Source organism: Nerophis ophidion, linkage group LG05, assembly GCF_033978795.1.
Source record: "Nerophis ophidion isolate RoL-2023_Sa linkage group LG05, RoL_Noph_v1.0, whole genome shotgun sequence".
In the NCBI taxonomy this organism is placed as follows: Eukaryota; Metazoa; Chordata; class Actinopteri; order Syngnathiformes; family Syngnathidae; genus Nerophis; species Nerophis ophidion.
Genome location: NC_084615.1, coordinates 37,852,711 through 37,878,614, shown reverse-complemented (window position 1 = coordinate 37,878,614; position 25,904 = coordinate 37,852,711). Strand labels below are relative to the sequence as shown.

Below are 25,904 nucleotides of genomic sequence, written 5' to 3'. Positions count from 1 at the left end.
CTTTAGAGGCGTTATTAGTATATATATTTCCTATTAATGATAAAGACAAGCAGAGTATCTGATGTCACATTGTTTGTCAATGTGCTCAAGCATCTTCTCGACAAGCTCCGCTCTTCCTCTTCTTCTTCTTCTTCTCGATGCATGGTGCTACCTCCTCCTCTGTGCTTTCTGCTCACTGCCGCTGTCTCTCATCCAACCAGGTCACCCCCCTCCTGGCGTCAGGAAGGTTTTAAAGGAGTCAGAGCCTAGAGGCAAGAACACCCCCACACTAACCCCCATCAAAGAGAGAGAGAGAGAGAGAGAGAGAGATGTATTAACTAATCTCCTAACTTGCCCTAACATTGCTGTCTTGTCTAATTCCACTTGGAGGTACTTCTCGATGTCTTCTTGTGATGATGCTTTTATATTTCTACAAGAAACCGACGTTCAAATGTTATAAAAGCCAATGTTGACTTCCGTTCCATTCAATGTGGTTTTTTTTAAGATTTGAACTTCAGGTGAGCTTCAATTTGACACAAAGCAAGTTCACCTGAAACGTCACATTAAGATGCATCTCACTTTTTATGTTAATTTCTAAGTCTAAAGTTTGTTTGCAATGTGTTGGTCTTAAAATTGCATCTTTAGGTTGGTTGTACATATATTAGGAGCGTGTATTCACACTCAGTGGCCATTTTATTAAGTACAATGTTTCTAGTTTCCTGTTCATGCTGGTCAATAAGGTGGGCGCGATAATAAATAAATCTGACTAATATATTTTTAATAGTCAGGAGTCCACAAACTATCTGCGGTATGCCGACAATGAAACTTGATGGTGTTAAAAAAAAAAAAAGTTTTACTAGAATCATCAAAAATGTATAACACAAGAAAAAGATCAGGCTTGCACTTAGTACAAAAACAACGCGTTAGAGGCCGTTCTGGTTGCAGAGGGAGAGGGGAAAGGTAAGCAAACACTGCCATCATGTGGCCAACTGACACAAAGACACATATGATATAGATTTAAATCTGTTGTTTGCAAAATTTATGCAAATTTTACATTTGCATTTATATCATATGTTGGGCATTTTTTATGTAAAAAAAACCAAAACATCTTAACCTTGATTTGGTAATATCAAAATGAGAAAAAAATAACTGCGGTCACACATGCGAGGATAAATGTAATAAAACACAGAAGTATGTAAAATTCATAAAATCTGTCTTAGACTCCAAAGTTTTTAAAGCGGAACTTTTATTGGTTGTGTACATAATTAAGTGGCCAGTGAGAGTACAGTCTGCATTTCATTTCTTGCTTGGATACCTTTTAAGATCATTTAGAGACAGTTTGTTCGTGCTTAGAATATAGATGAGATGAGTGAAGTGAGTTAAAAGTAGCCTGTAGTGCTTCTACTGATGTTTGCCAACAGCAATATTAGTGAAGGTGGAAAGTTGTACTCAATGTGGCATGGCCTCGATTCTGTCACTCAAGTGTCAATCTAAAGTGTAGTTCCTCCTCCAGCAAGTTTCATCATGAAGAGGAATAATGTAGGTCTTTGCCTCCCCCCTGCGCAGGTGGCCTCAGGAGGATCGGCTCTGACCCCATAAAGGCCGTCAACGACGTGGTGGAGAAGTCCACCAACCTGGTCAGCGCAATATTGAAGTTTGCTGCCAGCCTTGTGGCCCCTGAGGAAGACGATGGTATACACTTTCAGGAACATTCTAGACTTTTTATTTACATTTTGTTCTCATGTTCTCCTTTTTCTGAAGGAAATCTTTACGCCGTGAGGAAAAAAGGTTGGTACAGATCATCGGCATGCGTCAAATATGTAGAAAAGATTGTGATTGCTGCTCTATTAGCATCTTGTGCATCACATGTGCTCTCCTTAACACATCATTGAAGTCACTGCTCATCAATGCAGGAGCCTCAAACACATTAGAAACTAAGTAGATGACCGCAAACTATCCCACAGGGTAGGCACCACTACCACTCTAGTGCAAGTAGCATAGGAAAAACACATTGAATATATAATTTTAGTAGTAGAATAAACAGTCATGACTGAAGCTGACTAAATGTGTGAACCATCTCAAAGAGTCAACTTGGTTGGAGGAGGAGGAAGAGCAAGTGGAGAGGAAGCTTAAGAGAAAAAAAGGTACTTTATGCAAATGTTCTGTGATGGTATCATTAACTCTGAAGACGTCTCTCCTCTTCCTCGGTAACACTAAGTAAAACAACCCGCTAATCAACAGAGCACCTTTCCTCACTGGCTTGTCGTTAATCTACTAATGTGATGTGAATTTTGTGTGTTAGGATTGAATTTGTGAACTCATTTTGATTTTCACTCGTTTTTCAGGAGAGTTTCTACCATCACGAAGTAAAGGTCTGTACACTGACTTCACTGTTTGCTCTAGAAATGTCCGGAATAATGTCCATTCTCTGGACGTCCATTTGTGTCTTCCATTGCTCATTTGAAGATGAAATATATTCGACTTAAGCTTATTTAAGCTTTGTTTACTTTTGGTTGGTGTACTTTTGTTTAATTTAGTTAGCCTCCGTTTTTAGTGCAAGTTGTGTTTTTATTTATTTTGCTTTAGTTTACCCCAGGTTAGTTAGTTTGTCTTAATTGTCTCCATGTTTGTTCCAGTTATTGGCATGCAAGTGAAGAAGTCGCGGCCAGCGGTTGAGGTGGTCCACGAAGACGATGAGGGAGAGGATGAGGAGGCTCCTGAGCAGGAGGAAGAAGAAGATGCCCAGGAAGATGAAAAGGACCTTGAGGAGGAGGAGGAGGAGGAGGAGGAGGAGCTGCCAGAGGAACTAGAGGAGGATGAGGGGTATGAGGTGGAGGAGGAAGACTACAAAGCGTATGAGGAGGAGGAAGGAGAGGAGGGAACTGACAAAGATGAAGGAGCTAGTGTGGAGGAACAGGAGGAGGTGGAAGCTGCAGAAGAAGAAGATGTTGACGATGATGAAGAGGAGGACAGGGGCGATAAAGAAGATGATGAGGTTGGTGAGGAAGAAGAGGATATGATGGAGGATGAGGAGGAGGAAGCTGCAGTAGAAGAAAGAGTTGAAGAAGAAGAAAAAGAGGGCGTAGAGATGGTGGAGCAGGAAGAAGATGAGGAGGGAGATGAAGCAGCTGAAGATGATAGTAAAGTGGAGGAGGAGGAGTTAGAAGATGGCAGAGAAGAAGATGAGGCTCACCAAGATGAAGATGCGTCAGCCCAAGACATTGGTGATGAGGAGGAAGCCGACACTATTGATGAAGATGACAAAGAAGAAGAAGCTGAGCAGCATGAAGAAGATGTTCCCTCCTTTGAAGAGGAAGAGTCAGCCGTTCCTCCAGAGGATGAGGATGCTGATGAAGATGTGTCTGCCAAGGAGGATGATGATGAAGAGGAGGCATCTTTCACTGACATCTCACAGTCTGTGCTTTTCCCTCGCGACGAAGAGGATAGCGATGAAATCACTGTAGGAGAGGAGCCCTATTTTCATCCTACTGATGATGACAACGATGGTGATGATGAGGAGCTCCTTCACAAAGTTTTGGAAGATGACATTAAAGCTGGTGAGGATGATGAAGATGTCCTTTCTGATGCCACTCATGAAGCGAAAGAAGAAGATATTTATGTGTTGGCCAGTCTTCACATTGACATCCATGACGTCGAAAACAAAGATGACGATGATGATGATGAGGAGGAGGAGGAGGAAAGTAGCCTTCCTCCCTTTGAGAGCAGTGACACCTTGGCTGATGACAATGACGATGATGAGGAAGAGGAGGAAAGTATCCTTCCTCCCTTTGAGAGCAGTGACACCTTGGCTGATGACGATGATGACGAGAAGGAAAGTGAACTAGAGGTCATGCCGTCATTGGATGAAGGTCACCTTGAAGATGACATCACACCAGAGTCTCATCAAGAGGAAGAGGGTGATGATGGTGAAGAGGACTTGCTGTCAGGTAGTTATTTTTAATAATGGTTGAGGTAGCTAAGGTCAAAGTTCATGTCAGTGTCAATCATGTAGCCTCGTTTGCAGCATCACTTCCTGTCTAGAAAGGGGCAACAGAAGCCGATACTGATGGGGAAGAAGAGGATGAAACTGAGACACTTGGTTTATTTGTTATTTCACACACACAAAAACTACAACGTCTTAAGTGTTTCCAATAGAAAACAATGTAAATAGAAATGATCTGTTATAGTGTCAAACTGGCCAGCATAAAAGCTTAGGTGTAAGTGTAAAAAGAAGTGAAGGAGTGTTGATCGTGTAAAATATCAACTTTATTAACAAGTCAAAATGCATATAAAGTGTACAGTATATGCATCATGTTACTTCTTGTCTATATTCCTTTTGTCTTGTCTACACTGATTCCTCTCTTGGAAGAAAAGTCTATGAAAAACACCAAAGAAAAAGCAAAACATATGCAGAGTTAACCCTTTGATCAGTCACTGAAGTTGCCGTCATCTCCATTAGTTGGTGTTCAGCATGTTGCTGTTCATGTGGATGATGACTCCATAACGAAGCACCTCCCACTGGAAGATGAAGATGAAAAACAAGAGGAAAAAGCCAAGGCAGGCAAATCAGAGGATGACGCACCTGCAGGTCATTAAAAAGAGAAAATTACAACTTATTTGTCACATTTACAGTACATTTAACTTTAACCTAAGTTTCTTCTTGTTTCTCTTCCTTTTAGTGTGTCCGTGCATGAGTGCTACTGCTACAAATACCAAAATGTCTGCTGCCAAGACCTCAGAGAAGAAGGGTTAGTGACACATCATGTCGACCATAGAACAAAGTGTTAGAACCAGAGGTTTTCTGACACAACTTTTTCACTTCAGATACAATACCGATATTGAAGCCAGCCTTGATTTTATATATATATATATATATAGATAGATAGATAGATAGATAGATAAATATATATTTATATATATACATATACATATATATATATATATATATACATATATATATATATATATATATATATATATATATATATATATATATATATGTGTATGTATGTATATGTATGTATGTATATATATGTATGTATGTATATGTATGTATGTATACATATATATGTATGTATGTATACATATATATGTATGTGTGTATACATATATATGTATGTATGTATCCATATATATGTATGTATGTATCCATATATATGTATGTATGTATACATATATATGTATGTATGTATACATATATATGTATGTATGTATACATATATATGTATGTATGTATACATATATATGTATGTATGTATACATATATATGTATGTATGTATGTATACATACGTATGTATGTATACATATATATGTATGTATGTATACATACGTATGTATGTATACATATATATGTATGTATGTATACATACGTATGTATGTATGTATACATACGTATGTATGTATGTATACATACATACATATACATATATATATATATATATATATATATATATATATATATATATATATATATATATATATATATATATATATATATTTATTAAGTGGAGTGGTAGTCGTTTTTTTGGTAACAATTCATTAAGTTAAGTTAATGTCACAGTGTGTTGAATGATGTGGACATGTTTGTTTCTGGATACTTTCTAATAAGCTTCTGCTATGAAATACTTAGTATGTGTAAATAATATGATACTATAACTATTTGATACGTGTTTATATTGAAATCTCGTGTTTTAGACTGCAGGATTGTTTAATTAAGGACACTTATTACATATGTCTAGCTTGTGTGGTATTGTGTGCCTAGCTGTTATGTAGCTGCTGGCTCCTAGTAGTCTATGTCCTACCATGTTCTTGTAAATGACTAAAATACTAGAAAATACCAACTATGTGTGCTTATTGGAGGACATTTAAATGTTAACTGGCTGTCCAGCTCTGCACAAGTAAACAAGTTGCAAGACTGCTTGTGTCATAGCGCTCATATCGAAGAATTTACGAGCAAACTGATATAATTCCATTCTTGTTTGGGGAAACCCCTTGTTAGAACCTCATATTTTAACATCATGTTGAAAAATCTTGCTAGAATATCATATTAAAAGATGATGTATTCAAATATTCATATCATAATCAAATATTATGTTAAAACATCATATTATAAATTTGTGTTAGAATATCATGTAATAGCATTATTTTAGAAAGTTCCCTGTTTTTTGTGCATGTGCCCTTCCAGAAGCTTCCAGGAGGATCTCTGCTGTGAAGAAAAAAGGTTTGTTGGATTGACAGTACAGTTTTGAAAAACAATAATGATTATGTTCACCTGAAAGTTAAAAGTTGTTCTTTATTATTGTTGTAGATCATAAAGCAGTTAGGAGCACAGGACGATCAGATGACAGACCAAGGAAAATAGGTAGCACATCAAAAGCAATTACATGAACCTTCGAACACATTATTGACATTATTTTGGTTGGTCACATACATTGATAAAAGTACTTTAATATGCAGTATATTTACATTGCATACATCACATGCTGGACTTCACTTTTACCATGAATTGATTAACGTGGACTCCGACTTAAGCAAGTTGAAAAACTTATTCGGGTGTTACCATTTAGTGGTCAATTGTACGGAATATGTACTGAACTGTGCAATATACTAATTAAAATTTCAACCAATCAATCAAAAACTTGAATATTATTTACTTTATGGCATTACGCATATTGCTTGCAATAGCACAATATTAACAATAACAACTGCACATTGATTTGAAGTACTGATATTACTTCTGCTGACAAGTTGCTTTAAAGCTTGTTGGTTGAAAGATAATGATGACATATTAAAATAGGCATTTCACTTCTCAGCTCTTCCCAGAATTGCAAGTTTGGAGCCAAAAATGAGACGGATCAGGAGAATTCCGGCTCTTCTTAAAGGTACAATACACAAACAAACATATAGTGACATGTCTCTTGTCAGGTTCTAGTAAAAAAAATAATTTCCCATCTTTGTTTTTAATAAGTCAAAAGAGAAGAAAAGCCCAAGAAGACCAAAGCAGGTAAAAGTCCGTCATGGATCATATTCAAGTGTATCAGAATCAAACCGCAACTATTTGTCCATCAGAGCAACCTAATGAGAAGCAACGTCCAAAACCAGCAGAGGTTCCAGAACCACAACAAGATGGTACCTCATCAATTCTTACATCTTAAAAAAATATATTGTAAATAAAGACATAGTAATTCAGCGTTGTTGTGCTGCTTCCAGTTAGTCCTTGCAGACCAGCACCAGTCTACTGGCCATCCCCTCCCGGCTGGTATGGTGAGTGTGAAACAACGTGGACCTTCAACTTAACAACTGGACTTACGCTGTCCGGATCTCTTCAATTAACCTCTACATGTTTGTCTTCCAGTTCATCAGATTGTCACAGACAACCCGTACCCGCCTCCAACTGGATCAGGTACCCCAAAAATGGCCACATCCTGTTGTGTTTAGATTGGAAATTCACTTTTTTTTTAAGGGTCTGCTGCGCCGGTTCTAACCGCGATGCATCCCGCTGCCCCGCCCATGCAGCCGCTTTATCACCACCAACCAATGATGGCACCGTTTTACAACCAGTATCAGCCCTATCTTCAACCTGTACCTCCTGCCATGCAGCAGACACCAGAACCAGTGCAACCGGTCCAACAAGCTGAACCAGTACAACAATTGCAGCCAGTCCAGACATCGGAGCCTGTGCAAAAAGCGGAACCAGTGATGTTAGTCAAACCATCGGAACCTGTGCAATCAGTCCAACAAGTTGAACTAGTAAAGCCAGTCCAACCATCAGAACCTGTGCAGCCAGTCCAACAAGTTGAACCAGTAAAGCCACTCCAACCATCAGAACCTGTGCAGCTAGTCCAACAAGTTGAACCAGTAGAGCCAGTCCAACCATCAGAACCTGTGCAGCTAGTCCAACCCGTTGAACCGGTCCAACCTGTAGCCACAGAACAAGCCCTGCCCACTCAGCCTCACATTCAGACTTCGACCACTGAAGCTCCGCCTGCTGTGGGGAAAGGTTAGAAAGAGTCCAATCACTTCGAAACAACATGTAACATGTTCTGTTTTGTTCTTTTAGTATTTTAGTTTTTTTTGTTCCGGTTGGTTATTTCACAATAGTCAATCAATTACAAAATAAGATCTGGTCTGTTTTCCGATGGCCAACTGTAACTTTTTCTCCTTTCCCGATCCAGAACCTAAAGCAGAACCAGAAGCAGACAAGGTTCAAGAAGACACGGCGAAGAAAGGTTCTAAAAACAATTTGATTCCCACTCATCTTTTGCTGTGGGGTAACTTTTTAAAGGAAAATTGTGATATTTGCAGCTGCTAAGAAGAAGAAGAGGATAAGGACCTCTGATGCGATTGAAGGTACTTTACTCTGCAATCCATAATCGCTTTAATAAGTACATGTGGCTACTCTAACGCAGTGGTCGCCACACTACGGACAGGATTTGGTCCGCCAATGTCCACGATGTGGCCTGCGAGAAGTCCCAAATTTAATTAATTAATTAATTTAATAATACCGTCCAGCCGTTTCGCCAAATCAATTTGTTGAATTGAATTTCTGTATCGGCTGTACAGATTTACAAACCCCGTTTCTGAATGAGTTGGGAAATTGTGTTAGATGTAAATATAAACGGAATACAATGATTTGCAAATCCTTTTCAACCCATATTCAGTTGAATGCACTACAAAGACAAGATATTTGATGTTCAAACTCATAAACTTTTTTTTTTTTTTTGCAAATAATAATTAACTTGGAAATTCATGGCTGCAACACGTGCCAAAGTAGTTGGGAAAAGGCATGTTCACCACTGTGTTACATCACCTTTTCTTTTACCAACACTTAATAAACATTTGGAAACTGAGCAAACTAATTGTTGAAGCTTTGAAAGTGGAATTCTTTCCCATTCTTGTTTTTTGTAGAGCTTCAATCGTTTAACTGTCCGGGGTCTCTGCTATCGTTTTTTACGCTTCATAATGCGCCACACATTTTCAATGGGAGACAGGTCTGGACTGCAGGTGGGCCAGGAAAGTACCCGCACTCTTTTTTTACGAAGCCACGCTGTTGTAACACTTGTCTTGCTGAAATAAGCAGGGGCGTCCATGATAAAGTTGATTGGATGACAACATATGTTGCTCCAAAACCTGTGTGTACCTTTCAGCATTAATGGTGCCTCACAGATGTGTAAGTTACCCATGCCTTGGGCACTAATGCACCCCCATACATCACAGATGCTGGCTTTTGAACTTTGCGCCGATAACAATCCGAATGGTTATTTTCCACTTTGTTCTGGAGGACACCACGTCCTCTGTTTCCAAATATAATTTGAAATGTGGACTCGTCAGACCACAGAACACCTTTCCACTTTGCATCAGTCCATCAAAGATGAGCTCGGGCCAGCCAAGCTGGCGGCGTTTCAGGATATGTTTGATAAATCGGTTTGGCTTTGCATAGTAGAGTTTTAACTTGCACTTACAGATGTAGCGACCAACTGTAGTTACTGACAGTGGTTTTATGAAGTGTTCCTGAGCCCAAGTGGTGATATCCTTTACACACTGATGTCGGTTTTTGATGCAGTACCGCCTGAGGGATCAAAAGTCTGTAATACCATCGCTTATGTGCAGTGATTTCTCCAGATTCTCTGAACCTTTTGATGATTTTACGGACCGTAGATGGTAAAATCCCTAAATTCCTTGCAATAGTTCGTTGAGAAATGTGGTTCTCAAACTGTTCGACAATTTGCTTAAAAAGTGGTGACCCTCGCCCCATCCTTGTTTGTGAATTACTTAGCATTTCATGGAAGCTGCTTTTATACCCAATCATGGCACCCACCTGTTCCCAATTAGCCTACACACCTGTGGGATGTTCCATGTAAGTGTTTGATGAGCATTACTCAACTTTATCAGTATTTATTGCCACCTTTCCCAACTTATTTGTCACGTGTTGCTGGCAACAAATTATAAAGTTAATGATTATTTGCAAAAAAAAATATGTTTATCAGTTTGAACATCAAATATGTTGTCTTTGTAGCATATTAATTGAATATGGGTTGAAAATGATTTGCAAATCATTGTATTCGGTTTATATTTACATCTAACACAATTTCCCAACTCATATGGAAACCGGGTTTGTATACATATGTGTATGTAAAATAATATGTATGTATATATGTACTGTATGTATATATATATATATGTATACAAGTGTATGTATATATATATATATGTATGTATGTATGTATATGTGTATAAATGTGTGTGCGTATATATATATATATACATATATATATATATTTAAATATATGTATATGATTATATGGAAATATATGTGTACATATATATGTATACGTGTATATATGTATACATATGTATGCATAAATAAATATTTATATATATATATGTATATATATGTGTATACAAGTATATATGTATATATATGTGTGTATACAAGTGTGTGTATATATATATATATATATATATATATATCCATCCATCCATCCATTTTCTACCGCTTATTCCCTTGTGGGGTCGCGGGGGGCGCTGGCGCCTATCTCAGCTACAATCGGGTGGAAGGCGGGGTACACCCTGAACAAGTCACCACCTCATCGCAGGGCCAACACAGATAGACAGACAACATTCACACACTAGGGCCAATTTAGTGTTGCCAATCAACCTATCCCCAGGTGCATGTCTTTGGAAGTGGGAGGAAGCCGGAGTACCCGGAGGGAACCCACGCATTCACGGGGAGAACATGCAAACTCCACACAGAAAGATCCCGAGCCTGGATTTGAACCCAGGACTGCAGGAGCTTCGTATTGTGAGGCAGACGCACTAACCCCTCTGCCACCGTGAAGCCCCTATATATATATATATATACTGTATATATATATATATATATATACACTTGTATACACACATATATATATATATATATACACTTGTATACACACACATATACATACATATATATATATATATATACATATACATATATATATATATATATATATATATATACATATATATACATATATATATACATACATATATATATACTAGAGCTGGGCAACGATTAAAAATTTTAATCGAAGTTAATCGCACTATTTGTCCGATTAATCGCGATTAACTGCATTGTATACGCAAAGCCCAATAATGAATTCAAAAGTAGTGTGTAGTGCACCTTTATTGGAATATTCCCCCACATGAACAAAAGCGCCAAAACATTTTTTGTGCAAACACAATTTAAATCAGTCCTTGTTAAACAGTAGCAGTTAAATAGCATATTTTATGAAAATCAACTCAAAAAATGTAAATACAAACATTTAAGCTTATAACCACTGCCAGGGTATTTAAGTTATCCTGTTTGTTATGGAAAATAAATATAATCTACATACAAATCTCTGAGCACCAATCATAACATCTGAACAGGCAATTTCTGAGGTAACAGCAGAAACAATTTTTTTATCAGGGTCTTATGTTTAAAAAAACTATATCATAGGTAGTGGGCTGTTTTAGGGAATTTTTGATCAAATTATCCGTGGTAGCAATATTAATAATGTTGTGTTTATTCTGCGTAGTGCACTTAAAATAATTATGACCATATCTAGGAATTGATATGATGGGAATTTTCCGATTGTTTGCTTGGTGCTTTGATAAACTGAACGCATATACATGGTACTATTTGTGATGTTATGAGCCAGGGAAAAAAAGAACTACCCTACCCAGCATGCAACAGGAGTGACGAGCATGCGCGGTAGCCCGGTATAGGTTGTGTCGCCATGACGGCATCTTGTATGTTGTGATATGCACGCTCTGAAAGCAAACGTTAAGGATTCAGCCAACAGTCCTCGTCTGCAATATTCATAAATAGACAGACAACACATATACTCCGCTGCTTCACAAGCCGCTGGATGTAGCCGGCAAAGTATTCCCATGCTAGCTAACCGGTCTAGCAAGCACGCGTCATTCAGTCCAAAACGGCCCGATCTATCCACATTCAGAATTGTCTGGCGGTCGTAAGTGATCCCGGAGTGACCACGCTGTAAGCCAGCCATGAAATTTGCAGAATTGTCCGGTATTTTTGCCAAATGTTCCATCTTTACCAAGAGCCCCTCGACGCCGAAGTACATCCGGGAGATGACATCTTGTTAAGAAAAGGCGTTAACAAAATAAAAGCATGTAAACAACATACGCAAATGTGCGATAAACTAATTGTCGGCGTTAATAGATTGATGAGTTAACGCGTAATTAACGCATTAATTTGCCCACCCCTAATATATACATATATATACTGTATGTATATATATATATATATACGTATACAAGCGGTAGAAAATGGATGGATGGGTGGATAAGCAAAACGTTTGGGGACTCCTGTTCTAATGAGGTCTTTTGGTGTCTGTTTATTTCAGATGGTACTCTTACCAAAGACAAAGCCGCAACTACAAAAAAAGGTAAAAAGTAATCATGTTCCTGTTATTATTTGAGTATACAGCTCAGAATCATGTCATAATGTTTTCTTTTATTTCCACAGCTCCAAAGTTGTCAAAGAGAGGTAAAGCTGCTTAAAGGGATAACAGTGTTTGCCATGGAATGTAACTTTGGTTTTCTCTTTTTGTCAGAAGCGACAAGTACGCGACCGATGAGAAGCTCTGCCTCATCAAAACCAAGTAAGTCACTGACTGTCAGTTGTAGTATTGTCGCCATAGAACTTGATTGGTCCTGTTCCCTTAAAGATGTTGCCAAGAGTAGAGTCAGGTCCTCTGCTAGCAAAAAAGGTAAACATGTTCTTGCATTTTTTTTCTTATCATGATGTAGTCAAACTTGTCTCCTGATGTCACTGCCAGCTCCAGAAGCACTACCACGCCTGCATTCTACCAAACTGAGGACCAGACTGGACCCTGACAGGACTGGCAACATGACCATGCAGGTCAAAAAGGACAAACTTGCCAAATCTTCATCATCAGAACCAGGTGAGACCACTTTGTATATAAATCTAAAATTTACAAATGCATTTGGAATTGATGGTCCGGGCCGGACTGAAATGTGTGGTTCTTAATTTTGTCTTCAGCCAAGACCAGAAAAACATTATTGGCAGGCAAAAAAAGTAATTAATATTAAGATGTTAGTCTTTATGTGGAACCAGCTTAAGTACTGTAGGTGCTGCTTATGTTGCCTACTTGCCTATAGGGAATAAGTTATTAAGTGTTTCCCAGGCCAGCTGGGAGACAATCCCCCCAACGTGTCCTGGGTTTTCACGTGGCCTCCTACCGGTCGAACATGCCCTAAACTCCTCTCTAGGGAGGCATTCGGGGGGCATCCTGACCAGATGCTTGAACCACCTCAGTTGACTCCTCCCGAATGACAAAGCTTCTCACCCTATCTATAAGGAAGAGCCAGGCCACACGACATAGGAAATTAATTTCGGCTGGGCTTCACGGTGGAAGAGGGGTTAGTGCGTCTGCCTCACAATACGAAGGTCCTGAGTCGTGGTGGGTTCAATCCCGGGGTCGGGATCTTTCTGTGTGGAGTTTGCATGTTCTCCCCGTGAATGCGTGGGTTCCCACCTGAGGATAGGCTGATTGGTAACACTAATTTGGCCCTTGTGTGTGAATGGATGGATGGATGGATGCTTGTATCCATGATCTTGTCTTAATGGTCATAACCCAGAGCTCATGACCATAGGTAGGGATAGGAATGTAGATGGACTAGTCAATTGAAAGCTTTGCCTTCCGGCTTAGCTCCTTCTTTACCACGACAGATTGATACAGGGTCGATGTCATGATCCACTCTTCCATCACTTGGGAACAAGACTCAGAGGTACTTGAACTCCTCTAAGGGGGCAACATCTCCTACCCAAACCAGAGATAGCACTCTACCCTATACGGGCAAAAACCATGGACTCGGACTTGGAGGTACTGATTCTCATCCAAGTTACTTCACACTCTGCTGCAAACCGATCCAGTTAGAGCTGAAGATCCTGGCCAGATGAATCCAGAAGGACCACATCATCTGCAAAAATCAGAGACCTAATTTTGCAGCCTTCAAACCGGATCACCTCAACGCACTGACTGTACCTAGAAATTCTGTGCTTAAAGGCTATGAACATAACTGGTGACAAAGGGCACCCGGTGGGGAGTCCAACTCTCACTAAAAATGGGTCTGACTTACTGCCGGCAATGCCAACCAAGGTCTGACACTGTTTGGGCCTACCAGGTCTGACCAGCATCCTCCCCGACAATCGGAGCCAACTTACCACCAGGTGGTGATTAGTAAAAAGCTCTGCCTCTTTCTTCACCTGAGTGTCAAGAACATAAGACTGCAAATCCGATGACACAACCACATAGTCGATAATCAAACTACGGCCTAGGGTGCCCTAGTGCACAAATGGACACCCCTATGTTTGAACATGGAGTGTGTTCTGGATAATCAGGGATGAGCACAAAACAATAACAAAACACCACTCAGGTTTAGATCCGGTAAGCCGTTTCTTCCAATCACGCCTCTGGGTTTCACTGTCGTTGCCAATGTGAGTGTTAGTCTACCACCAGAACAAGAGAATCACCTGGGGTAGCACTTTCCAGTACTCCCTCCAGTGAATCCGAAAATGTGGGTAGTCTGAACTGCTGTTTAGTGCTTAAGCACCAAATAGCACCACTAAGCCGGCGAATGGTACAGCATAGATGGGCAAACTCTTCAGGCCAAGACTCGGCTGTCTACCTGCATCTAAGGGAGAAACAGCACTCCTTGGAGAACCACAATGTGCACGTTCTGGACAAGGAGGAGAGATGATACCAAAGAGGTTGAAAATGCCACACCACCTGTCTCCCACATACAACACTGTCCTTTCAACCATTCCTAAATGACTCTGCAATTTGGCCTCCAACAAATAACAAGAGTTAAAACATTCTGGTCACAGAAGGTGACCAGAATGCCATTTGTGCATTTTGTTTACAACTGCATGGAATGCTAACGTGGGTGATTCAGACTATTTTGGACAGGTAGCTGTCGATCCACAGCGATCGTTCTGCCACACAATACCTCAATGTTAACTAAGGGAAATTACACTTCAACGACTGTTGTTGGCTTTGACAGTAGAATCGCTTGATTGCATCAACACAGTTGTTTTTCTCACTACAATAGGGCAAAACAATCCTTGTCAAGGCATACCCTCCTGCTTTTGGAGTATAAATATTTAGGATTTTTCACCAGCTGCTACACTCTTTTATCAGTCTGTTGTGGCCAGTGCCCGGCACTTCGCAGTGGTTTGTTGGGGGAGCAGCACTAGCAAAAGGGACTCAGACCGGATTGATAAACTGATCTGGAAAGCTGGCCAAACTATTGGCTCGCAGTTGGAGGCTTTTGTGTCAGTGAGGGACAGAAGGACACTGGACAAACTGCTGGCCATCATGGACAATCCCGCCCACCCACTCCACCAGACAATTGAGGGACAACGGAGTTCATACTCCAACAGGCTCCTTCAGCTTCCTTCCCGCACTGTGCGATTCAAGAACTCCTTCATTCCACACTCCATCCAGCTGTCTAATCACTCCCAATACAGCAATAGACGATATCCGCCCATTACCTGACACCCTCTATGTCAGCTACTTCTCTTTTATTTTAATGTCTATATTCTATTTTCTGCTGGATCTACTCTCTATGTTATGCTTGGGCTGCCACATATACTGTAATAGTGTACATGGTAATTGGTATCTGTATATATAACATGCTATACACATATTAAGTATATATTGTATATATTCGCAGATATGTTATATTTTATATTGCTATATCTACTCTATTTATACCTGCATTGTCATTTCCATCCTTACACTTTCCATCATTGTAACTTAGCTACTGTGTGGAACAATTTCCCTTGTGGATCATTAAAGTTTGTCTAAGTCTAAGTCTAAGTCTAGATCTGACCAATCGAGACTAGATCTGACCAATCTAAGTCTATGAACATGATCTGATGAAGCTTACTAAAGTATTGGCACCAGCCTTGGTAGACATATGAAAGAGTAGTCAGGTGGACTTTTTTTCTTCATGGACACATTGATCCTCCCTTTGCCAAATCTCAGTAGAAAACATATCTAAATCCCAAAAAGATACGGAAAAAAATAAGGATTTTTAAAAAAATTCAGCAAGCATTCAACAGTGACAGCTTAAAAAATTGCGGACCAGCATTGCAAACAGATAGTTTTGACAATAGCTACAAGTACCGGACGTTGCGGGTAGTATATGGTAAATAGGGTGTTTGTAATTCCTATTTGTCATTGTTGCATGTATGGTAGTAAGCTCTGAGCTGTATGTGCAATCTGCAGGATATTTCAGATTTACAAAATGTTGTGAGGCAGTGGGAAGTTTTAAGAACACCTGATCAATTTATCTCTTTCGTTCAGTTTTAGATAAAGGAGAGAAGCAGCCTGAACAAGCAAGTAAGTTGAGAGGCCTTTTAATGTTTCAATCTCATAATGTTTAAATTAAAAACATGATTCATTTGAAAGATGACTTTATTGTCAAAGACTTATGTTAAAAAAAAAAATACAGCAATAGGATAACATGTATAAGATTGGTAATGTTTCAAATAAATACAATGACGTGTGCCACCTGGAGGTTAAAGGAAATATTTCTCTAAAATGTTTAAATTACTGTCTATTAATGGTACTGCTGCTAACAAAGCGCCAATCTGACACTGTTTTTTTATTCTAATGCCTCCAAATGGTCAAAATGACCTATGATGACATGCCTCATTTGGCACATAGGACAAGTAGGTCGAATTGAAATAATACACTAATGCACAATAGGTAAACGGTGATGATTTATTATTATGATTATTATTAATGTGCTTGTTGTCATCAGAAGGAGGAAAAAGATCTTCCATTAGAGCCTGAGGTATTGTTTTGTCTAATTATCTTTCTTCTCGTGGAATCTACATGAAGAAACTAACATTAAGATGATTAAGATGCAACCCACTTGCAGCTTTCGCAACAATAACACTTTGAGCAAATCATGTTGATGTTTTCTTCTTCCTCAGTCATCCTGTAGCAACATTCCCTCTTCTCTCACTTCCCAACTTTGACACAATATCGATCCTCTTTAACACACTGGAACCTCTAAGGTGGAACACAATCCATATTTAGAAACTGTTCTCCCATAGGAAGTAATAGAGATATAAATAATCTGTTCTAGGGTCAAATTGTGGCCATCATAAAAGCTTTATTAAGTGTACTGGCAATGTTTTAAGTCCCATTTTTACATTCCTAAAAGTCTAAAAAGTGTCAGTAGTTAACTATGTTAAGTATATATCCATCCACCTCATCACAGGGCCAACACAGATAGACAGACAACATTTGCACTCACATTCGCACACTAGGGCCAATTTAGTGTTGGCAGTCAACCTATCCCCAGGTGCATGTCTTTGGAGGCGGGAGGAAGCCGGAGTACCCGGAGGGAACCCACACAGTCAAGGGGAGAACATGCAACCTCCACACAGAACTTGAGCCGAGGACCGCTGGTTGGTGCGAGCCAACCTTCTTATTGCGAGGCACACACACGAACCACCGTGCTGCCTCTAAGTATATATATATATATATATATATATATATATATGTGTGTATATGTATATATATATATATATATATACATATATATATATATATTTATACATATATATATATATATATAAAATATATATATATATATGTATATATATATATATATATATATATATATATATATATATATATATATATATATATATATATATATATATATATATATATATACACATATATAAATCTATCCAAACCCTGTTTCCATATGAGTTGGGAAATTTTGTTAGATGTAAATATAAACAAAATACAATGATTTACAAATCATTTTCAACCTATATTCAGTTAGATATGCTACAAAGACAACATATTTGATTTTCAACTGATAAACCTTTTTTTTTTGCAAGTAATCATTAACTTTAGAATTTGATGCCAGCAACACATGACAAAGAAGTTGGGAAAGGTGGCAATAAATACTGATAAAGTCGAGGAATGCTCATCAAACACTTATTTGGAACATCCCACAGGTGTGCAGCCTAATTGGGAACGGGTGGGTGCCATGATTAGGTATAAAAACAGCTTCCCAAAAAATGCTCAGTCTTTCAAAAGAAAGGATCGGGCGAGGTACACCCCTTTGTCCACAACTGCGTGAGCAAATAGTCAAACATTTTAAGAACAACGTTTCTCAAAGTGCAATTGCAAGAAATTTAGGGATTTCAACATCTATGGTCCATAATATCATCAAAAGGTTCAGAGAATCTGGAGAAATCACTCCACGTAAGCAGCATGGCCGGAAACCAACATTGAATGACCGTGACCTTCGATCCCCTCAGACGGCACTGTATCAAAAACCGACATCAATCTCTAAAGGATATCACCACATGGGCTCAGGAACATTTCAGAAAACCACTGTCACTAAAGACAGTTTGTCACTACATCTGGAAGTACAAGTTAAACCTCTACCATGAAAAGCAAATGCTATTTATCAATGACATCCAGAAACGCTGCCGGCTTCTCTGGGCCCGAGATCATCTAAGATGTACTGATGCAAAGTGGAAAAGTGTTCTGTGGTCTGACGAGTCCACATTTCAAATTGTTTTTGGAACTATTCAACATTCTGTCATCCGGACCAAAGGGGAAACAAACCAGCCAGACTGTTATCGACACAAAGTTCAAAAGCCAGCATCTGTGATGGTATGGGGGTGCATTAGTGCCCAAGGCATGGGTAACTTACACATCTGTGAAGGCACCATTAATGCTGAAAGGTACATACAGGTTTCGGAACAACATATGCTGCCATCTATGCGCCGTCTTTTTCATCGACGCCCCTGCTTATTTCAGCAAGACAATGCCAAGCCACATTCAGCACGTGCTACAGCAGCGTGGCTTTGTAAAAAAAGAGTGCGGGTACTTTCCTGGCCCGCCTGCAATCCAGACCTGTCTCCCATCGAAAATGTGTGGCGGATTATGAAGCGTAAAATACAACAGCGGAGACCCCGGAGACCCTGGACTGTTGAACGACTGAAGCTCCACATAAAACAAAAATGGGAAAGAATTCCACTTTCAAAGCTTCTACAATTAGTTTCCCCAGTTCCCAAACGTTTATTGAGTGTTGTTAAAAGAAAAGGTGATGTAACACAGTGGTGAACATGCCTTTTCCCAACTACTTTGGCATGTGTTGCAGCCATGAATTTCTAAGTTAATTATTATTTGCAAAAAAAAAAAAAAGCTTAAGAGTTTGAACATCAAATATCTTGTTTTTGTAGTGCATTCAATTGAATATGGGCTGAAAAGGATTTGCAAATCATTGTATTCAGTTTATATGTACATCTAACACAATTTCCCAACTCATATGGAAACGGGGTTTGTATTTTTTTTACCCCCTTTCGATTGACCGACAACACCTCAGAGATCGACCGATAGTTTGCGATCGACGTAATGGGTACCCCTGTCCTTTAGTAATTAACCGAGAAAATATTTTAATCTGAGTGAGGACAGGTATGGTAACATAACATTTTGTGTAACTTTAGAAGTGTATTTTTCTTGAACCTTTTGGTCGTATTGAGGTTTCTGGCTTTAGAGGCTCCAGTGTATTAGAGTTAATCTTTACACTAATTATACAACTTGATGGATGTACATTGGAATCCCTCACTTTGTTGATGCATGATAAAACTTCACACTTTACGTCTCCCACATTATTACGAACTTGCGCCACATCATTTTGTTAATGTGTTCTATTTTTGTCTCTCAGAAAAGTCAAAGACAGAAGATGAGCCTACAAAGAAGAAATCAGGTCAGATTCAGTACAATTCCACCTCCAAGCCAGCAGGGAGCAGTGTGAGTCTAGAAACCTGCTAACGTTACATAAAAAAAACGTAATTTAGGTATTGTTAGCGGTTTCTAACATACTTCCCAACTTTGAGACCTCCAAATTCGGGAGATGTGGGGGCGGGGTTGAGGTGGGGGGTGGGCGGTTTGGTGGTAGCGGTGGTATGTATTGTAGCATCCCAGAAGAATTAGTGCTGCAAGGGTTTCTGGATATTTGTTCTCTTGTGTTTATGTTGTGTTACGGTGTGGATGTTCTCCCGAAATGTGTTTGTCATTCTTGTTTAGTGTGGGTTCACTATGTGGCGCATATTTGTAACCGTCTTAAAGTTTTTTGTACGGCCACCCTCAGTGTGACCTGTATGGCTGTTGATCAAGTATGCCTTGCATTCACTTGAGTATGTGTTAGAGCCGCATAAGGCGCATATATATACTGGGTCGGCACACTGTTTGTATGGAGGAAAAGCGAACGTGACGACAGGTTGTAGAGGGCGAGAAAGGCGGTGTCCTTTAAGGCACGCCCCTAAAATTGTTGTCCGGGTGTAAATCAGGAGAAATTCGGGAGAATGGTTGCCCCAGGAGATTTTCGGGTGGGGCGATGAAATTCGGGAATCTCCTGGGAAAATCGGGAGGGTTGGCAAGTATGACCTAATCTAAATACAATGGACTTTTTGTCCTTGCAGGTCAACGATACTTCCAGTGTATTTACGTCCCCGGCAAAAACGCACAGTACCCCCTGCGACCTTTTACTCCGGCCATGTCCCCCGCTGTCATCAGGTCCATCCTGGAGCAGCAGAAAGCCGCCAGGACGTCAGGACAGTAACTTGGACGCCCCTTAAGGAAAAGGTGGGGAAGGTGGGGTTGTAGAAAGGACTTGTTTACACTCAGACCAACAACAAGTGGACAGAACTGCTAGCCCATGTGTGTATTGTTTAAGTAACCATCATGGCGGCCATTGGCATTAACAGCATTAACGGCTACAATTCAACATTAAAGGGGCTGTTTGTTACATTTACACAGATGCCTAGAGGGTGCTAACTTTCCAATGTGTTTTACACAGTGTATCCCGCCCTCTTCCGGCTCCTCGTACGTAATGACGTAACGACGTACGTTTGTAACACATGTGCGCACATTATGCATGATGAGTTGTTAGCTAATAATAGCGATTATATATTCTATCATAATCAGAATCAGAAATACTTTAATAATCCCAGAGGGGAAATTAAGATTTTTCAGCACAATCCCATTCAAGAGCAGACAAACATTACAGGGGGCAGCACGGTGGCACAGTTGTTAATGCATGTGCCTCATGGTCCTAGTTCAATCCCGGTCTTGGGATCTTTCTGTGTGGTGTTTGTATGTTCTTCTCTCCAGGTACTCCGACTTCCTCCCACCTTCAAAGACATGCACCTGGGAATAGGTTGATTGGCAACACTAAATTGGCCCTAGTGTGTGAATGTGAGTGTGAATGTTGCCTGTCTATCTGTGTTGGCCCTGCGATGAGGTGGCGACTTGTCCAGGGTGTACCCCACCTTCCGCCCGAATGCAGCTGAGATAGGTTCCAGCACCCCCCGCTACCCCAAAAGGGACAAGCGGTAGAAAATGGATCTGGCGCCGCTCACAAAAAAAGGTGAGAAACAGGTATATGCTGGGGGATGGGTGAGAAAAAAAAACTGTCTAAGCTTGGGCCCCTGGGGAGGTGGTCCAGACTTAGGCCAAGGAAAAAAACTAACAAAAAACAACTCATAGCCATAGCACACATAAGCATATGTGTAAGACGGAAACATCAAACTTCAAAGAACACAAAGGACATTAAAAGAGCAGAGCTGATGCAACCAGCCACTTCTACACACAGCCACAAAAGTAGAAAAAAATACAAATAAAACATATACACTGTAGTGGCCTCTGCGGTGTTCCACGCCATTGTCTGCTAGGGTGTGGGGAGAATGGCCAGAGACAGGAGCAGACCCAGCAAAGCAACCTTGAGAGCCAACTCCACCCTCGGCCGCCCATCAACTCTCAGCCAGTGTCCAGGCTGCAAATTGTTTGTTGCCTCTCTTGGACTGCTTTTGTATGTACTTGTTGATGAGACAGGGCGAGTGACCGTCGTAAACACCAAAAAATGCTACTACACAAACTTAGTAATTGTGAAAAGAAAAATATATACCCGTTTGAACACAATCATGCTCTGTTAAACCACTAATGGTAACACATGCTAGCCAGTCTGTTATATGTTTTGCTTTTACATTTTTTACAGTGAGTAAGTTGCAAACAGCCCCTTTAAGTACCCTTAATCATGTTAAGTGGCATTTGTCATTCTACAAACCCTGTTTCCATATGAGTTGGGAAATTGTGTTAGATGTAAATATAAACGGAATAGAATGATTTGCAAATCCGTGCAATCTACTAATAAAAGTATCAATCAATCAATCAAAACTCTTATTCAATTGAATGCACTACAAAGACAAGATATTTGATGTTCAAACTCATAAACTTAATTTTTTTTTGCAAATAATAATTAACTTAGAATTTCATGGCTGCAACATGTGCCAAAGTAGTTGGGAAAGGGTATCTTCACCACTGTGTTACATCACCTTTTCTTTTAACAACACTCAATAAACGTTTGGGAACTGAGGAAACTAATTGTTGAAGCTTTGAAAGTGGAATTCTTTCCCATTCTTATTTTATGTAGAGCTTCAGTCGTTCAACAGTCCGGGGTCTCCGCTGTTGTATTTTACGCTTCATAATGCGCCACAAATTTTCGATAGGAGACATGTCTGGACTGCAGGCGGGCCAGGAAAGTACCCGCACTCTTTTACTACGAAGCCCCGCTGTTGTAACACGTGGCTTGGCATTGTTTTGCTGAAATAAGCAGGGACGTCCATGATAACGTTGCTTGGATGACAACATATGTTGCTCCAAAACCTGTATGTACCTTTCAGCATTAATGGTGCCTTCATAGATGTGTAAGTTACCCATGCCTTGAGCACTAATGCACCCCCATACCATCACAGATGCTGGCTTTTGAACTTTGCACCTATAACAATCCGAATGATTATTATACTATTTGTTCCGGAGGACACCATTTCCACAGTTTTCAAATATAATTTGAAATGTGGACTCGTCAGACCACAGAACACTTTACCACTTTGGATCAGTCCATCTTAGATGAGCTCGGGCCTAGCGAACCCAGCGGCATTCCTTGGTGTTGTTGATAAATGGCTTTTACTTTGCATAGAAGAGTTTTAACTTGCACTTACAGATGTAGTGACCCACTGTAGTTACTGACAGTGGTTTTATGAAGTGTTCCTGATCCCATGTGGTGATATCCTTTACACACTGATGTCTGTTTTTGATGCAGTACCGCCTGAGGGATCAAAGGTCCATAATATCATCGCTTACGTTCAGTGATTTCTCCAGATTCTCTGAACCTTTTGATGATTTTACGGACCGTAGATGGTAAAATCCCTAAATTCCTTGCAATAACCCGTTGAGAAAAGTTGTTCTAAATCTTTTCGACAATTTGCTTACAAATTGGTGACCCTTGCCCCATCCTTGTTTGTGAATTACTTAGCATTTCATGGAAGCTGCTTTTATACCCAATCATGGCACCCACCTGTTCCAAATTAGCCTGCACACCTGTGGGATGTTCCAAATAAGTGTTTGATGAGCCTTCCTCAACTTAATCAGTATTTATTGCCACCTTTACCAACTTCTTTGTCACGTGTTGATGGCATCAAATTCTAAAGTTAATGATTATTTGCAACAACAAAAAATGTTCATCAGTTTGAACATCAAATATGTTGTCTTTGTAGCATATTCAACTGAATATGGATTGAAAATGATTTGCAAATCATTGTATTCCGTTTATATTTACATCTAATACAATTTCCCAACTCATGTGGAAACGGGGTTTGTACAATCAGATCTATGATGCGAAGTTACCAAAATAGTGTCAACATTTCCCTTTTAAAACATGTTTTGATACAAGGAAAATGGACGCCCTACCTTTCTTACCGTCTGATGTGCTCCAACACCATGCACGCAGACAACAGACTTGACGATTTATCATAACAACGGAAATAGCAATAGCCACAACCATTTCCTGGTCATGTGACATATTTGCACCGCTTGTTGCTAGGCAGGATTCATAGGGCACAACTATCTTATTTAATGGTGCATTCAGTCACTACGTTGTTTTCTTAGGAACATGGAGCAGAATGGCTTTTGTGCACAACACAGAGCAGAGAAAGGACAAGGAGAGATGGCAGGAACCTACTCCAAAACTAACACTATGAGTACATGCTGCGATTAATTGAGGCGCGTCCAGCTGCAGTGTTGGCATAAGCATTATTTTGACCTTAACGATTATGTGACCAACTCGTGAGGCGTCGTGATCCCTACCCACGTTGTGCTTATTAGCCACGGCATAAGCACGCCGGTTGATGATCACGCTTTACCTCAGTTTGGCGTCTACATGGAGGCAACACGGCAGCCATGCTGGCGCGACATGGCTAGCGTTCGGTATTGCTACGCAGTGTTTGCCATGGATCGATGTCTTATTTGGTGAAAACATTCAAAGGAAACAAGACGGTTTAAATCTTTTGATGACCTCAGTGTGTTTACTTAGCAGTGGTCCATCTGTTGCTATGGTGACGCGAGGTCATATATCAACTTTCCAAGTCTTAAGGTGTGCATGGACTTGATGATGAGGATGCAGGTTTAACACAGGTGCACGTTCATATTTTGACATATTTCCTCTTTGACTTGACAAATTAGCGGTTAGCGTGTAAGCTAACTATCTGACTCTGTGATTGACATCCAAACACGGGACAGAGAGTCCACTAAATGAAAGAAGAACATTATTTGTGTTATATTTGACATAATTGTAGCAAGGACACTTTTAGATTTTTAATTGTGTTCCTGTTCGCTTGTTTAAATCATTTTTGGAATGCTATTTCAGATTAGTATGTTGCTATCTAGCACAAGATTAGCAGGGTTTTTACTGTGCTGCTTCATGTGTTTTGGGGGTCACAAAAAGTTCACTTTTGTGTGAATTTTACGATGAATTTTACTGTACATGATTTTTTGTGTGAATCTTTGGCCTGAGGACGTGCTTTCCTTTCATTTTTCCTTCTAATGAGAATAACAATACTGTAATAATAATAATATAATGATGGAGCTGTGGAGCGTGTGAATCCCGTTGTGAATAATTATATTTCATAGAAACTTTATAGAATGAATAATTTATAAATAAATTGTGCGATTATTTATATTGTTTAGGTTTCACTACCAACTCAAATTGTGCTTAAACCAAAACATGTTTAATGATTACAATGCCATGTCATGTTTACTCACACACACTTTATGACTAAGCAGTTTATTGGGATGATCAACATTGTCAAATATGTTCATGATTTTTTTTTCTCCACAATCATAACTTTTTTGTTATTCACACTGCAGAACATTCTTCATTCAATAAAAGTGAGTCTACTTGGACAGTATGACTTATGTACTTGTTGACAGTATTTCACGTTTTTGTGTATTATATTATGATTGCTATCTATGAAGAGCTTGTTTAGCTGACTGTTTTGTGCAGTTATGTTATTAAATATGTACAAGTGGGGTGTCCAAAGCTTTTCCACAAAGGGCTGCATACTGTAAAATCTAAGGATCCAGGGTGACAATAATACATTGTGTGATGTAGGTCAAGATATGCAAGGTTATCCGAACAAGACAGCTACAACGCAACTTTGTATCATAAGTGACAAAGAAAATGCATGAAATGTTTGATTATATAACAATAATTTATTTATTTGATTTTTAAAATAGGCCTGTACAAAACAAGCTGCAAGTTGAGTTTAAACACTACAGCCACTAGAGGGTGTCTGTCTGCCATCCATTTTTTTTTACCGCTTGTCCCTTTTTTGGGGGTGCTGGACACATTTCCGGTGAGGGTTGGACTCCATTAAGGCTGCCCTTCGTCACCAATAATAAGAAAATAATGAAATGTTTGATTAGATTACAATAATGTATTTACCGTATTTTCTTGAATTGCCGTC

At 39.6% G+C, this 25,904-nt stretch overlaps 1 protein-coding gene across 10 annotated transcripts in view; it reads left to right on the top strand.

Moving 5' to 3' along the window:
* Positions 1 to 25,363, top strand: part of LOC133553039 (triadin-like) — a 30,248-nt gene extending 4,885 nt beyond the window's left edge. For 2 of the 10 annotated variants that reach the window (XM_061900787.1, XM_061900784.1), the window contains exons 3-28: positions 201 to 251; positions 1,546 to 1,671; positions 1,741 to 1,767; positions 2,064 to 2,123; positions 2,325 to 2,351; positions 2,616 to 3,926; positions 4,439 to 4,567; positions 4,659 to 4,727; positions 6,165 to 6,200; positions 6,288 to 6,341; positions 6,793 to 6,861; positions 6,948 to 6,983; positions 7,049 to 7,108; positions 7,190 to 7,243; positions 7,335 to 7,382; positions 7,443 to 7,979; positions 8,155 to 8,208; positions 8,285 to 8,329; positions 12,376 to 12,417; positions 12,498 to 12,518; positions 12,586 to 12,633; positions 12,700 to 12,741; positions 12,811 to 12,936; positions 16,366 to 16,401; positions 19,769 to 19,810; positions 20,526 to 25,363. In XM_061900787.1, coding sequence (XP_061756771.1) covers positions 201 to 251; positions 1,546 to 1,671; positions 1,741 to 1,767; positions 2,064 to 2,123; positions 2,325 to 2,351; positions 2,616 to 3,926; positions 4,439 to 4,567; positions 4,659 to 4,727; positions 6,165 to 6,200; positions 6,288 to 6,341; positions 6,793 to 6,861; positions 6,948 to 6,983; positions 7,049 to 7,108; positions 7,190 to 7,243; positions 7,335 to 7,382; positions 7,443 to 7,979; positions 8,155 to 8,208; positions 8,285 to 8,329; positions 12,376 to 12,417; positions 12,498 to 12,518; positions 12,586 to 12,633; positions 12,700 to 12,741; positions 12,811 to 12,936; positions 16,366 to 16,401; positions 19,769 to 19,810; positions 20,526 to 20,665 — 3,290 coding nt within the window. In that variant the 3' untranslated portion in view covers positions 20,666 to 25,363. Of the gene's footprint in view, positions 1 to 200; positions 252 to 1,545; positions 1,672 to 1,740; positions 1,768 to 2,063; positions 2,124 to 2,324; positions 2,352 to 2,615; positions 3,927 to 4,438; positions 4,568 to 4,658; positions 4,728 to 6,164; positions 6,201 to 6,287; positions 6,342 to 6,792; positions 6,862 to 6,947; positions 6,984 to 7,048; positions 7,109 to 7,189; positions 7,244 to 7,334; positions 7,383 to 7,442; positions 7,980 to 8,154; positions 8,209 to 8,284; positions 8,330 to 12,375; positions 12,418 to 12,497; positions 12,519 to 12,585; positions 12,634 to 12,699; positions 12,742 to 12,781; positions 12,937 to 16,365; positions 16,402 to 16,825; positions 16,859 to 19,768; positions 19,811 to 20,525 lie in introns of those variants that run through there. The other 8 variants (XM_061900785.1, XM_061900791.1, XM_061900788.1 and 5 more) reach the window with 8 other exon arrangements.
* The last annotated feature ends 541 nt before the right edge of the window (positions 25,364 to 25,904 follow it).